This window comes from Gobius niger, assembly GCF_951799975.1.
Source record: "Gobius niger genome assembly, chromosome: 2".
In the NCBI taxonomy this organism is placed as follows: domain Eukaryota; kingdom Metazoa; phylum Chordata; class Actinopteri; order Gobiiformes; family Gobiidae; genus Gobius; species Gobius niger.
In genome coordinates this window covers 29466554-29481470 of record NC_136853.1, presented here as the reverse complement: position 1 = coordinate 29481470, position 14917 = coordinate 29466554, and the positions used below count along the sequence as shown (strand labels likewise).

General features: G+C 40.7%; 1 protein-coding gene across 12 annotated transcripts in view; it reads left to right on the top strand.

Annotated features, from left to right (window-relative positions):
* celf2 (cugbp, Elav-like family member 2) overlaps positions 1 to 14917 on the top strand; it is a 177274-nt gene that overhangs the window by 114684 nt on the left and 47673 nt on the right. For all 12 annotated transcript variants that reach the window (XM_079582932.1, XM_079582930.1, XM_079582931.1 and 9 more), the window contains one exon: positions 5399 to 5481. In XM_079582932.1, the coding sequence (XP_079439058.1) occupies positions 5399 to 5481 (83 nt within the window). The remainder of the gene's footprint in view (positions 1 to 5398; positions 5482 to 14917) is intronic.

Genomic DNA, 14917 nt, shown 5'->3' with positions numbered 1-14917 from the left:
TCGGCTTTGATTCCCGGAAAGTGCTTGTTGTCTGCAGAGATACTGGAGAGGAAGAGGATTTGTGTTGATTGGTGCTATTCCTTCAGAAGTAACCAGAAAATGGTATATCTTTACCTCCTGGATGTAGTCAGATATGCTACTTCAAAAGCTTTTCTTATTGAACATGATAGTGGATAAGAAAAGGTTTTATTCAATCTCACCACTGGTTTACAGTGAGGCTGCACATGGAGTTACCCTCTTAAACTTAATCCCCTCTCTCAAGGGACTCAAAATGACACCTCATCAACTCAACTGGTGAGCTAGTAAACTAACTGTTTGATAATTATTTGTGTTTGTTGCAAGGAATTGCAATGTCCTCCTGTATCTTTCAGATTTTTAATACATTGTGTTGCATATATATTAAAGTGCATATGACAGGTTTTAATGCTTTTGAAAATATGACTTATTTAGAAGGATAACAGACAGGAAGTGACATAGAAGAAGGTAACATTCCATAGCAGTTTGACTCATTTCCCATTGACTTAACAAGGTTAAAATTGTTTACTTTCTTCTATGTCACTTCCTGTCGGTGTCCAATAAGGAAGTGAAACTATGAACATCACAAAAATGGCCAACTAAAGAAAGCTGTGTACAATCTTTAGCAAAATCTTAGATCTAATCGTGTTAACTATGTTTTAGCAAAAAAAAATGTGTCTAATGTCTCATATGCACTTTAAATATTACACTGATTTCTTCAGTTACAAACTTATGCAAGCCTCTACTGCACTGCTCCCACTGCAGTTTTGATGACTTAATATTTCAGTCTATACAAATACTTTATTGTCCCCGTAGGGAAATTTGTCCTCTGCATTTAACCCATCCTTCAATGCCACTGGAGCAACCCGTAAGGAGCAGTGGTTGACGGCAGTGCCACGCCCTGGGACCCATCTTCATGATGTGGAGCCAGGCTGATGTTCAGAATCACCTGGCTGGAGGATTCACCCATTGCACATGTTTTTAGTGGTAGGGGAAACGGGAGTACCTGGAGGAAACCTACGCAGACGCGGGGAGAACATGCAAACTCCACACAGAAAGGCCACGCCATGGTGGGAATCAAACCCAGGACCTTCTAGCTGTGAAGCGGAGGCGCTAATCTCCTTTATTTATGTATTTATAAATACATATAAAAGACAGTCTGGAATTGTGGTAATAGGATGCAATGTCAAATCGAGACAGGAGGCGGGTAGGGTATTAGGGTATTATGTATATCCAAATTTTTGTTTGTGAGTTTACAACCTATATGTGCCAGTGGAATACCTCATTTGAAGGCCACGACCTTCTACGTAGTTTCTAAAAATGTGTAAGATCTGTGTGAGTGAAACACAATGTACATGACATTAGTCGCCTAGCATCAATCTGCCCATCTCAACTAAGTCAATTTCACTCCAAACAGTGAAAACTGCTGCTGACCTGTCAATTAAAAATCATCATGTCCATAACTGTGAATAGCAACAGATTGAATCACAATTTGTTTATAATTTGACTAGTATCACATACCATGGCTAAATAATACTTAATAGAAACACCCTGCATGCCTTTTCTCTTCACCGTCACTCCTTCCTGTCCTCTTGTGTTCGATTGCAGGGCTGGGTCGACCTTTTGTCGGATGGGGGTTGATGGGTTGACAGAGGTGGAGGGCAAGGTTTTTCTTTCTCTCTAAAGGCTTTCATTCTCAGTTTCCAAAAGGATTTAGACATTTTTTGCTTGCTGCAAGTTGTTGTGGTATCTCGCTAATTCTGGACCATTCCTCTTTATATCCAGTATGACTTTCAAACACTTGCTTTTTACAACTTTTGATTCTGCCTCATGGTGTGTGCGTCAGTTACGTCGTGATCAAGATGTGCTTGAAATTATTACCAAATAACTGCCAAATAAAAGTATAAAACCCTTAAAATTTAACATGAATAGAAGTAAAGTGGGTCTGATATTTTTGAAATATAATCACAGAGCGAGACTACCTTTCGCTGCCACATGTAGATAAATGATGACCAGTTAATACAAGTGTAATGTTGTGATAACTATTGCTGCTCAGGCTCTTGCGGGCCCACATTTCCACCTTTCCTTTTTCCAAAGCTCATGAAGATAGGGCTGCTCGATTATAGAAAAAATTATACTCATGGTTATTTTAGTAATAATTGAAATCACCATCATTCAAATGATAATTTCTTGCCTCTAAAATAAAAATCTTTATTTTCTTTTAAATGAAACAATGCAAAATATTTTTGTCAGTTATTTTTTGTCAGTTAAAAAAAAGTCCAAATTATTTTAAGTATGCTTCTGTTTCTTAACTAATTCTCTGGACATCCCTGGCTCACCTGCCCCCTGCTGGACAGCCCTCACACCTGCCCAAGCAAACCAAGCTGCGCGGCCCGATGACATCATCACACAGCGCTGTTTGTTTATGTCGAACCAAAGCATTTTCCATTAGCATGTGAAATGCGAAGGGAGAAAAAAAACAATCATCCCAGCGGCATAAAATAATAGGAGTTTGCTTTGAGCTGCGTTTGTGAGATCTACTCCTGAAGAAGAGATTTAGACTTTTCTATAGAAGGAAACTTCAAAATTCAATATATTGCTATTGACTGTCAGTACATCTTCTTGGCCAATACGTGTTTTAGTTTTGATGCAGAAGATATATACCAATTGATGTAAAATGATATAAAATGAACATGCTTAATCCTGCAGCTGTCTGTTTGCAGGTTGCGAGTGTGCTGCCTTTTAAACAGGAGAAACTGGATCTCAGCAGGATTTGATGTGTGTAAAGTGTGTGTGTCTGTGAGGTCCACTCCTCTGCTCTTTGATCCAAGTTTGACAGCACACCACCTGGGACAACCCACCACACTGCATGATTTATTTTTTATACAGAGGGATATCAGTCTGGGACCCACACCCTCGTTGGCGGCATCGGAAAACTCAAACGAGCCCATGCAATCAGATTTGTTTATTTGCGGTCGTGTGTTGTTCGCGAGCGCGGAAGGCGCCTAAATAACAATACAGTATACGGATGCCGCACTGCAGAGAGAGCTTTTTCCCAATCGGTGGTAATTGACCAAAAATATGACGACAGTCGGTGAGTTTCGTGATTCATAATCCTGCGCGAATGTTAACGCAAAACCGCTAATAACACCACACCAGTGGTACAGAAAATTAGAACATTGTGTAAAAGTAAAAAAAAAAAAAAAAAATTTGAAAAGCTGCACACAGGTATTTGTACTCAGAGTGAACACACAATAAAATATGTTTTCACTTAATTCTGAAAATAAGAAAATATACTGAAGTAAATCAGTGTCTCACAAAATTTGAATAATGTGGGAAATAGTGGTTATTGTGAGCTCTTTGTGTCCCAGATGAACTGGGATGTTTTCAAGAAGTTTGTAATGTTTTTCTTTAGCTTGATGACTGGTTGACAGTGATGTAGGCCCATTGTAGTCAATGGGAAAGAATATGGCTGTGCTATCAAACCATGTGTTTTACCATATCACTGGAACTTAAGTACAAAGACAGACTGTGTTGGAGAAGTGTGAAAAGAATACAGTATAAAATAACTCAAGACAGATCAAAACAAATATCCACAGTCATGTGAGAGCTTTCTCAAACAGAGCCAGAGTCAGTAACATGGACTTTAATTGGCTAACTATTCATACAGATCAGACTCGGAGGAGGTCACAGAAATTCAGCTCCATTATGATCCTGGACTCATCAAAGGAACTGGAGGAACAACCTGCTCCAGATGCTTGCTGTTGAATTTCTCTGAGATGCTCCGCAGGGCAAGTGTCACCACGACTGATGGCTGCCTCATCACGTTAAACACACCCTCAACAGTCTCCCATTAACACTTAGCACAATGGAAATGTCAATAGAACAACTGTGGACAATGGAAAACATGTCACTAGACATGTATTAATATGCACATTACACCTTTTATAGAATCCACTGTGCATTGTAAAGGACTAGGGCTCAGTGGCGTTACTTCCCTGTTTGTTATCACAAGGGATCTACAGATATGCATTAAGCATTATACTTCTGTGTAATTGCTCATTGTCTTATCAGTTGAACCAAGTAATAGTTGTACAATAAAAGATCTCAGTTAAATGGTCTCAATCTATGTCCTGCTATTGCACCTCTATTGGGCACTAGAACTAACTGTATCAATGAGAACAGTTACTACCTACTTAGGCTCATGTTGTCCAACATGTGACGCTCTTAATCCCTCAGGAATTTATTATCGGTGAAGGGTCTTGTCACATAGAACTCAAAATATGAAAATAAAATGTATTTTTATCAAACCGGTGACATGATGATGTCGTTTAATAGATTGTGCTTTTAAATTGGGCCATGAATCAACACTGTAACCATAGAAAACAAAAAAACTACTTTACAGAAACTTCTTCATGTTCTTTTACCCTGTGCCAGTCTGTGTAAACTTCCGTTGTGTTTAAACCTGTAAAAGTCAAACAGTCATAAAGTGGCACACTCTGACACAGACAGCCTTTAACAGGCCATGTTGTACATAGCTCAAATAACAGTGGTTGTTTATATAGTGAGATGAAAGCCTCACACCTCTCTGTCTGGCCCTAATGTGCCCCCTATTTGTTTTAGCCTGACTGTGCGTTTTTATAATTCTTAGTCAGCAAAAAGCATGCTCCAAAGCAGCTTCTCCCTTGTTCTTTGGGGATTCAGCCTAATTACGCCAAACCTTTTGCCTATATTTTTCACCTTTTGCATCTGAAAGTCCTTTGGGGTTCTTGTGTTTATCTGTTTGGGGGAAAAAATGCATAACATCACAATTTTGTACTCTTCTCTTGTGCCTGCAATATTTTCATAACCTGTGGAAATGCTGATAACCAATGTTAAAATGGGTCATTTTCATACAATTCTAGTGAGACATTGGCTGCTCTAAAGCAATGCACTGCTATGGTCAACCTCTTCAGAGATGCGAGTGATCACAAAAACATGTCACAAATGAGTAATGTAGAGCGCACGTTTGTTGCTGTTTTATATTTTGTTTTCAAATTTGCCACGTTTCTACTAAACTCTAATCTAATCTTATTATTACAAATAGCAAGAAGAATCTCATTTTATTCTCAAATAACTTTGCCCTACATTTCTGTGCTGTGGTGCTGCTGTTTGTGCGTGTCTCTCGGCCCAGTAACACATCCTTCTTGCTCATGTCTTGGAGGCTCGAGTCATCAGCATAATATAACATATTCTAAAGTGCTGCCTTCTACTTCTCTGTTTTCTCCTTAACATTCTCTCGGTGTCGGACGATGTCGACAGGTGATGCCGGTAGATGAATAAAGAAAGTGCTTTTGTTGTTGCTCGTGCTCACCTCTATCTTTCTCTCCCTCTTTCTCCCCAGGCTGCTGTTTTGTCACGTTTTACACAAGGAAAGCTGCCCTTGAAGCCCAGAATGCACTGCATAACATAAAGACCTTAACAGGGGTGAGTGTGTGTCCTCAATTCTCCTTCTCTTGGTTGCTTTTTTTCCCCTCTTTCTTTTGACATGTGAACTTGTGCATTAGTTATGCTTCCCAGACATACATGGAACTCTGAGTGATCAAGTTTGGGGGTTAGTTTTTGGACAACCAAAGCAGATTAAGTTATGTTCTGTATATTTAAATTTTTATATCCATGTTTTTTATGTTGTTGTGATTTTTGTAATTCAGAAAAAGTAGGACATTTAGGAAACCTTAACTTGACATTGCAATAACCATTTTTTTGGTCACCGTATTTGGTTAAAAGAAGAAAATCAGTTAAAAAACATTCAATCTGTATGGTATGTTCAATTTTAAAGGAATTGGCCACCGTTTTTCCATACTGTGATATGTTCTTACCTGAGCTTAGACGAGTTTACATGTGCCTGTCTGGTCTTTGTGCGTGCCCGTGGAAGAGCGTGGAGGCTTCCGATTTCACCCCCGTTTGGAGCTATAGGAATACTTTGGGAGAGGCCAAATGCTAACAACATCTTTGGTCGTTTTGCGTGACTGTGGGCACACACAAAGACCAGACAGGTACGCATTAACTCGTCTGAGCTCAGGTAAGAACCTATTTCAGTATGTCAAAACGGTGGCCTGTTCCTTTAACATCATTCCAGTAACATCCTATCATTAAAGCAGAGACATGTTATTGCAAAGGCAAGGCATATTTATTTATACCGCACATTGCAGACACAAGGTAGCTCAATATGCATAAAACATATTTTCTTTACTCCTGCATCCTTCATGACTGAAAACATCATGCACATGCTTGTCCACATCTGGCATTGACTCTGACAATAAAGCGCTGTGCACAGGCTGTGACATTGCCTTCCTCTCTTGTGCATGCCCAGTGATTGTTCTGTCCTGGAGCACTGCAGGAGAATGACGAAGGCAGTGGGCTGGAGAGTCTCTCATTCGTGCCCCTTTAGCCCTCGGTGGATATTTAGCCGCCCCCGAATCCCCTCTGCTCGGGCTATTGGCTGTTTCCCCACCTCTCTCCTTGGCAGCACCAGCTAACTGGAAACCCATCATGTGAGCATGTGTGCCCACTTGCTTCTGTCAGTTGGATCAATGGATAGGCCCCCTGGGCAGGACAAGGTGGATACTGACTATCCCCGTGCAAACATTTTCTGCTCAGACCCCAGACCCTTTTCAAACTTGTTGTTTTGCAGCAAGCTAGCATGTAAATTGTTTGTGGACTAAGTATGTTAAGTCTGTTGTGTTTTTTGTAAACCGTGAGAGTGAGTCATTTATCCATGTTATACGTATGAAAAGCGCCCTTGGGAGAACATTTTTAGGCTGCTCAATCTTACTTTAACACTAAGCCCTTCCTCTGCTACACCAACAGATACTTTACATCTCCTGCTTTGCTGCTCTGCCGTATGTTCAACCTGTCATGCTATTGTCAAATCAGATCACACAGCTCACTAAAAACACAGCTGTTAGCTATAGATACAAAAGCATTTATTAATATGGTACAAAAACAGTAAGAGGTGACTTACAAATAAGGTAATGGTAATTCATTACAATAACAAAACAAATATTGAGAGCTTAATTAGTACATAGTTTGGAGTAGTGTGGTCGGAAGAGAGGGCAGGTAGTCCATACAGAGGAGCCTCTCTCCCAGAAGGAACAATAGCAGACACTGAGGACAGTTACAAGTGCCTTGGAATCCCACAAATAGCTCCACAGAGTAAGGCAGGTCCTATGGAACAGTGGTTCTCAACTGATGGGTCGGGACCCAAAAGTGGGTTGCGGAACCTTTCTCAGTGGGTCGCAATCTTTTCCCAGGTACCAATACTTTCAATATGTATCTTCTAAAATTGTAAGGAAATACAACCTGCCTCTATTAAAATTACTGCTTTTGGGATGTTTTTATCATTATTTTTTCAACAATCACTCCATTATATAAATTATACATATAAAAAAGTCAATTATTTGGCCTGTCAATAAAGGGTCGTGGTGGGTTCCAACGCCATACCAATTGAGAACCACTGCTATAGAAGCCAGCTCAATGGCAAGAGCAAGTCCCGGGCAATAAACAGCTACGCCCTGCCAGTAATCAGATACCCTGCAGGAATATAATAAGATGGCCAAAGGATGAGATACAGACCACTGATGTTAAGACACGAAAGCTCCTAGCCATGCACGGAGGGTTCCACCCCAAATCCAGCACCCTGAGACTGAACGCTAGCTGTAAGGAAGGAGGCCGAGGACTTGTGAGCGTGAGAGCCATTATCCAGGATGAAACATCCAAGATCCATAAGTACATCAAGGACAAGGCTCCAACAGATGACGTGCTCAGTGAATGTCTCAGACAATGGGGAACAGAGGGTGAGGTATTACTCTTCCTCACCCTTGGCAGCCTTCACCCTCCAGGCCCTCCCCTCTAGCTTCTCGTGTTCCTTTTTCTTGATGGTGCAATCATTTGGTATTGCTATGTCATTGCTATATCGCCGTGTATATATATACCTTAATACCTTAATTGTTGAATGAATTGAATTGAGAGAAAATCGTGGCTGAAGGCTCGAGACAGAAATGCAGTCCAAGGTCAGTGGATGTGCTGTGCAGATGGACAGGGAAGAGGTGGAGTGGAGCTCTTCAGTGTGCTTGAGGGCAAAGCAATAAACGGACCGCAGTTAAAAACCAATACCTGCTTATTAACTTCTCTACTCTCATGGCTTGTAAAAGCTGTAGAACAATGTTTGTATTGGCACTCATCCCCGCCCTCGCTCTGTCTCTACTTCCAGCCCAGGCCCTAACAGGGGAAAGATGCAATCAGAGTGAAATGTGGACTGGGGCCAAATTGACGAAAAGGGCACCAGCATTGGCAGAATAAGTTGGCAGCCATATTGTGTTAGGACAGAATTGAACAATTTTACTTTGGAATCAAGCTGTGGTTTCACCGTTTGTCATCCCTATGCTCTTACAATACATTGAATTTTAATGAATCATTTTGTTGTAATTGTCTCCAGGAGATTTTTCAGTCTGTTGAAATTTGGACTCTCGCCACTGTGAGTTCTGACAGACAAGGGAACCGAATCAAAGAGACACAAGAGACTGTTGTTTTATTAAATGAACACGAGAAAGTCACCAACTCCTAATTGTAGACAGCAATAATTTCTTCACCTAAGCCTGATTTATGCTTGATGTGTTTGTACGGTCCGTATGACTAAAGTTAGTTATTTTTGTAGACACGCTCCTAAATGACAAAAAAGGAGCTCTTCTGCATGGATAGCTAGACTTAAAATTGAAAGAATACAGTGTAAATGCAACCATTCTCATTCCCGTGCACAATTCACATGCATGCAGCATAAAGAGACCCTTGCTCATAACGCAGGTCTGTCAGCTTACTATACATAGTACTACGTTAGGAAAAAAAAAAGTAAAAAAAAAGTATTGATTTGTAGTGGTCTGATATGAAACAAAAAGCACACACAAGAACACAGTTTGACCTTATCTGTGGCTATGTACATGTTGTCTTACAAGGCTCTTGAGCAATGTAACAGCAAGTACACAGCACTGAAACCCTGCAGCAATAATGGAAACACAACATTTCAGGACATCTTAGCCGGTAATAGCAGTCCTTTGATATACAGGTGAAACTCGGAAAATTAGAGTATCGTTTATTTTTGTGATTCAACTTAAAATGTGAAACTAATGTATGATATAGACTCATGCAAAGTGACATATGTATAATTTTGATGATTTTGGCTTACATTCAGTTTTAAATTTCTAATTTGGGGTTTTCACAAGCTGAGCCATGGTAATCAAAGTTATAACAAATAAAGGCTATACATATCTCACTTTTCATATATTAGTTTCACAGTTTAAATTGAATTACAGAAATGGATGCACTTTTTAACGATATTCTTATTTTCCGAGTTTCACTTGTATCTTTTGTAGAATCCTTTTCGAAGTAGCTTTGAGTTGGGTGGATTGTGTATGTCGACACTCTTTTACAGCAAACTAAGAGGTTGGACTTATGGTTCAAGGTTTATTGGAATGTTTTGAGTCAGTCTGGAGATGGAATTTGCTACCTGAAGTGCCAGAAAGTAGTGATGGGTAAATTAGCGGCGCTCCGGAGTTTGTATCAAAGCACTGCGCCAGAGCTTGTATCACAACAGTCGGTCACGTGACCAAAGTGTCGGTGTCTCGTTTGCTGCCGATGCTGCTTCACTTTGCGTGTCAATTGGTTCAGTGCTTTTCGAAGCGTTTCATTGGCTCAATGTGTTTTATGGTTTTCAATACGCTTCTTTGGTTTGACAGCTTTGAGTGGGTAGACGCCAACTATAGCGACAGTGTAGATCAATATTTCTTAACAATGTTTGGTCGTGAGGGGAGAGAGCGTTGTACAGTGTTGTCTATTTTGATGACTTCTGGAGACTCTGATGGCATTTACAAGCGGAAAACGCCGATCCGTGGTTTGGGATCGTTTTGATCTCATTTCACCTAACAAGGCATTGTCTCTTCAACTGTTTGTGTAGGGCTGGACAATTAATCGAATTTAAATCTAATCCTGATCGTGTGGTGCATTTTAAACAACAGGATTATTGGCCAATTCATATTTCAGAAAAAAACACGTGGAATGGAGCACTTGTTTACGGGGAAAGCATTTGTAACAACTGCCAATGGATCATTCTAACAAAACCGGGTAACACAACAAACTTATTTAATCATCACAAGAATCAGTAGTCGTTAATGCCCTTCCGAGCACTGATACATCTGATTCAGTATCTGAGCTTGGTGTTTGTGAAAAGAACATTCACACTGACTTAGAACTCTGTTGCCACCTTGAGACTTCTGGCATGGCAGTTGGTAGATGTTGGGCAGCATGCTGTCTGTTTCTAGAGCGAACAGACTAGCATCATCAGTGTAGATGTGACACATGACATTAAATGGACATATTTGAGACAAGTCGCTGATTCACATACTGAATAATAATGGGCCCAGGATGGAGCCTTGAGGCACACCAAGCATATAATCAGATGTTGTCGATTTTACATTTTGCACACAGACAGATTGCTTTTTGTGTGTCAATATTTGGAAAATAATCGTGATTATTTTTTTCCCCCCAAAATCGACCAGCCCTATTTATATGCTTTTATTGGTTAGTATTGTTTATCATTTATATTTCATGATTAAATTGTCATTATTATTATTATTATTATAAGGTGCGGTGCTGGCTTTGCACTTAAAGGGGCTGAAAGCAAGTTCGCTATTTTATACTCACTACTGCCACCTCAGGCCATATGTGTAACTGTACCTTCTATATTAAGCTCGTGCATGACGGCAATTCTACACATTAGGACATGGCTGGAACATGTAGGGGGAGGATAATACTTAATTTTAACATTTTTAAACTCCTTATAGTCCCTTTAAGTATTGTCTTACACCAACAATACTTGTCAGCAGCAAACTACTGTGCTCGATGGACATAAAGTGTTGTCCTCTTGCTTCTGTAACTAGTTATTGGATGTGAAGCATGCATATATTCAATTTAAGGATTCCTTTAGACTAATGTTTTGCTGCAGTAGGAGAGCACTCTTGTCATGGCTGTGTGAGAAGATGAAATAGTATGAAATTAAAACTACACAACACCATTTTTATTTCATCATCATTTCTTACGATTAACTTCTCTTACCTAATTTCATCGTAAGCATTTTGACACCAAAGTTGCACTCAAACAACAAACCAGTAAGATGCATGTCACTCATTTGCATATAACACACACTAGACCATGTTTTCACCAATATTCTTGATTTTGCATAACCAGTGATGCTGAATAACAACAGTTTGCCAAAGTTGTTCCTAATGACCTGCTAATGAAGCTCCTGGGGGGTGGAGACAGAGTGTGTGTCTGTCAGCATGTTTGCCTGGAGTTCATCTCGTCAACACTTTAATAGCAGCAGTGAGTCTAAATACTGCATTTTCCCCGTCTCTCTCTCTCTCACATACACACAGCACTCCAGCCTATCTATTGTTGAAAACATGCTTGGTACCCCTGGAGCGCCTTAAAGCCATAAGAGCTAACCCCCGCTGCTGGGGCTGATGTGCGCCCCCTGCTGAACTTACGCTCTGAGCATGTCCCACCACTGACTTTATAGCGTTACATCATTTTCTCTTTCACCTTTTCTCCTCCTGATCCACTCCACGCATATCCAGAGGTGTGTTTACAACAACAGCAAGTTAAAGCCTGTCAGCGTGCCTGTCAGACAAGGTTGTTTGAGATTTTCCACTAAATTAAACTCTTTCATTAGCGGCTGACAGATGTCTAAAAGCCCGGTGCCGGCTGCCCCCCACCACCTCTGCTCAATGAGTGCACCCAGAGGCCACTGCTCCATCTGAAGTCATGGGTTGTGGGAAGTGGGGGGCATATACAAGGGAAGAGAGGGGAGCTAATGCATGCGGTTTCTTCTTGAGCACCTTTACTTTTGTGAAGTTTTGCCTGGACTGCAGTACATTGGTTTGCTGGGTCGCTGCCCGCACCAGCGTTTCTTCTTTTGAGCCACCACAAGGGTACGGTAAGGGCAAGTGACTATCCACACACTTTAAATATGGCCTCCCTGCTGCACATCAGTAAGGTAAAGAAGCATGTAGTCCTCACTCAGCCAATCAGAGGAGATCACCGGACATCACAGATCCCACCGCTGTGGCATTTGACCAATCAGCAGAGGCAGGTCACGCTCTCAACTTCCTGTTTTCTCTGAAGTCTGAAAAGGACCCAAGTCTGGTTAAATTCATGGTATTTCTTTACATAAGTTGAAAACTAACCATAGTGAGTTGATGAAACCCACACATTTATTGGTGAATAAGGTGTTAAGTGATGATATGTGTGTTGGTTTTGGAGGACGGAGTGAAATGAGTGAAATTACAGCATGAAAAAGGCAGGCACTATATTTGATCATACGCCCTGTTCACTTAAACCTAAAGTGAATTTGTTTTGTCCATATTTGGTCATGCCCGTTGCACCTATTATTCATTAAGAAGACAGTATGAACCTTTTACAAAGACTGTAAGAGTCTTTGTCTCTTTGCACGTAAAGCACAATCACATTACAAAAACTCTTGCCTATGACAGGTGTGATCATTAAAAAAAAAATGTACCACTTAAGGGCAAGGAAGCAAATGGTAACTTCGCTCACGTTGGATTTCTGCATGATATTGACAAAAAAAATTAGTACGGGACTCACACGAAGAACAAAGGTTTCTGACTGAATTTTAAAAAGGTCCAATTTATTTAGATGTGGTTCTGGAAAAGAGTTGACCTTGCTTTTCTTACATAAACTAAGAGAAAATAAATTATTATCTGGCCTTGTATTGACATAAAGATCTTTAGCCAGTTGTAAAAATTCAGTTCCTGTTCAAAAGACATCCAGTGCAGAAACAAATTATACATGAGGAAGCACAAAGAAAAAGAAATGAGATGAAAGGGATAAAGGGACGATTTGAACTACGTACTGTATTTGAATCTACCGTATTCACTTGTGATAGGCCTTGACAACGGTTGGTGCTTATACCTAGCACTTTTGTTACTCCTACACTATGTCTTTTCTCTTTTATTCTCTTCTCCCAAGTACAATCTCTTCTTTTTTCCCTCCATCTACTATACAGCTAAGCATGAAACACACTGTGATGCGCGTTTGTCCCATTATGATAGCGAAATAGAGGGGAGCGCTGGGTTGGTGGGTGCTAGCCGAGGATGCATGAGAGGACAAGGACGGTGGGGTGGTCCGCACGGATAGCGCTCTCCTCCATGTGGGTGGATCAGAGTGTTTTCCGTGCACTGAGCCTGATAAGAAACGTGGGGCTCATTAAAACCTGCCGTTGCACTGAGACCACACACGCACACACACACAGGTCCCCACCTCCCTTACCTTTCTGCTGCCGAGATAATTAGTGATGCTCTGCTGGCAGCGTACAGGCACGAGGTTGACTGTTCTCCAGCAAACCAAGGCACATCAAAGGCTTCCATCAAAGTAAGCGTGATCGCAATCAAAGGTTAAGGTTCAAAAGCACTGAATTACAACCCAAAAGACGTAACTCATTTAATCTGTCATTCATTGTCAAATTGGTTGAGAGAGTGCTGGATAAAGCCGCAGACTCTAAGTGCTAATGTCTATTATCATTCTCAACCATGTGAGAAATCATTGACTTTCATGTTCGAGCCCCAGTGGCCTGAAGCCTGTCAGTTTTATTATGAGTTGAGTCAATGTGCTGCAAAATGACGTACTGGACTGAATAGTGGCCTCATTTTCTATTTTTCCTAGTGTACAGAAATCTGTTTGTCACAACTGAAGGGATCGGCAGAAAATACTCTTCTCAGATCAGATACAGCCTATAATCTATTCTGTCAAAATGCAATCACAGTCCAGTATATATTTAACTTGTTATTTAAACGGCAAAAATGCAAATATATGTAACTGACGATAATAAAACTAATGTTTGCTTTATTGTCAATCAAAGCAGTCTTGCAGCAGTAATAGGATTTTTTGCCCGTTGGCTTTATTTATTTAATTTTATAGGACAGTATCCAGGGTGAAAGGGGTGAAGAGCAGGGATAGATATTCAGCAAAAATGTCAGAGCTGGCACTCAAACCCACGAGGCTGAGGCCAGAACAGTTTGCCACTTAAATGTGCTGCTGCCCCTGCCCATACCCGCTTTGCTTTCTGGATGCGCAAAATCACAATTGATAAACATGTACATTAGGGCTGAGTGATTTTGAAGGAACTTGCGATGTGCGATACGGCTGTGCAATATTGCAATAACGATATTATTGCAATATTTTACCAAACCATTTCAACACGATATGTTCCAGTCTAATTCCCCCACCTGAAAAGAGCACATTTTCTCCAGTTTGGCATTACCCAAATCTTAAAGGTTATTGGAAAAAAGACGTCAAAAGAGCGATTAAAACGAGGATGAGAACGCAATAAAAAAGTGACTAAAACCAATGGCCGCTGGCTGCTCTGCTATATGCCCACGACACTGGGGGCCGCCATTGCTGTAGTACCTCCATATCGCCACTAGTTCCCCATTGAAAAGCATTGGAGTATAGACACGTTAAAGGGACTATAAGGAGTTTAAAAATGTTAAAATTAAGTATTTTCCTCCCCCTACATGTTCCAGCCATGTCCTAATGTGTAGAATGAGCTTAGACCTGCTCACCACAACTGCCTCTAAAATCCTGTACGGTCACTCAAAAATGTGTCACTCCGGCCCGAAGTGCCGTCATGCACGAGCTTAATATAGAAGGTGCAGTTACACATATGGCCTGAGGTGGCAGTAGTGAGTATAAAATGGCGACCTTGCTTCCAGCCCCTTTAAAAACAACTTTAACGCCTGGTTTCTATTTTTTCAACACTAGACTCAATTTAAGAAACTAGACCTGTTTTCTTAAG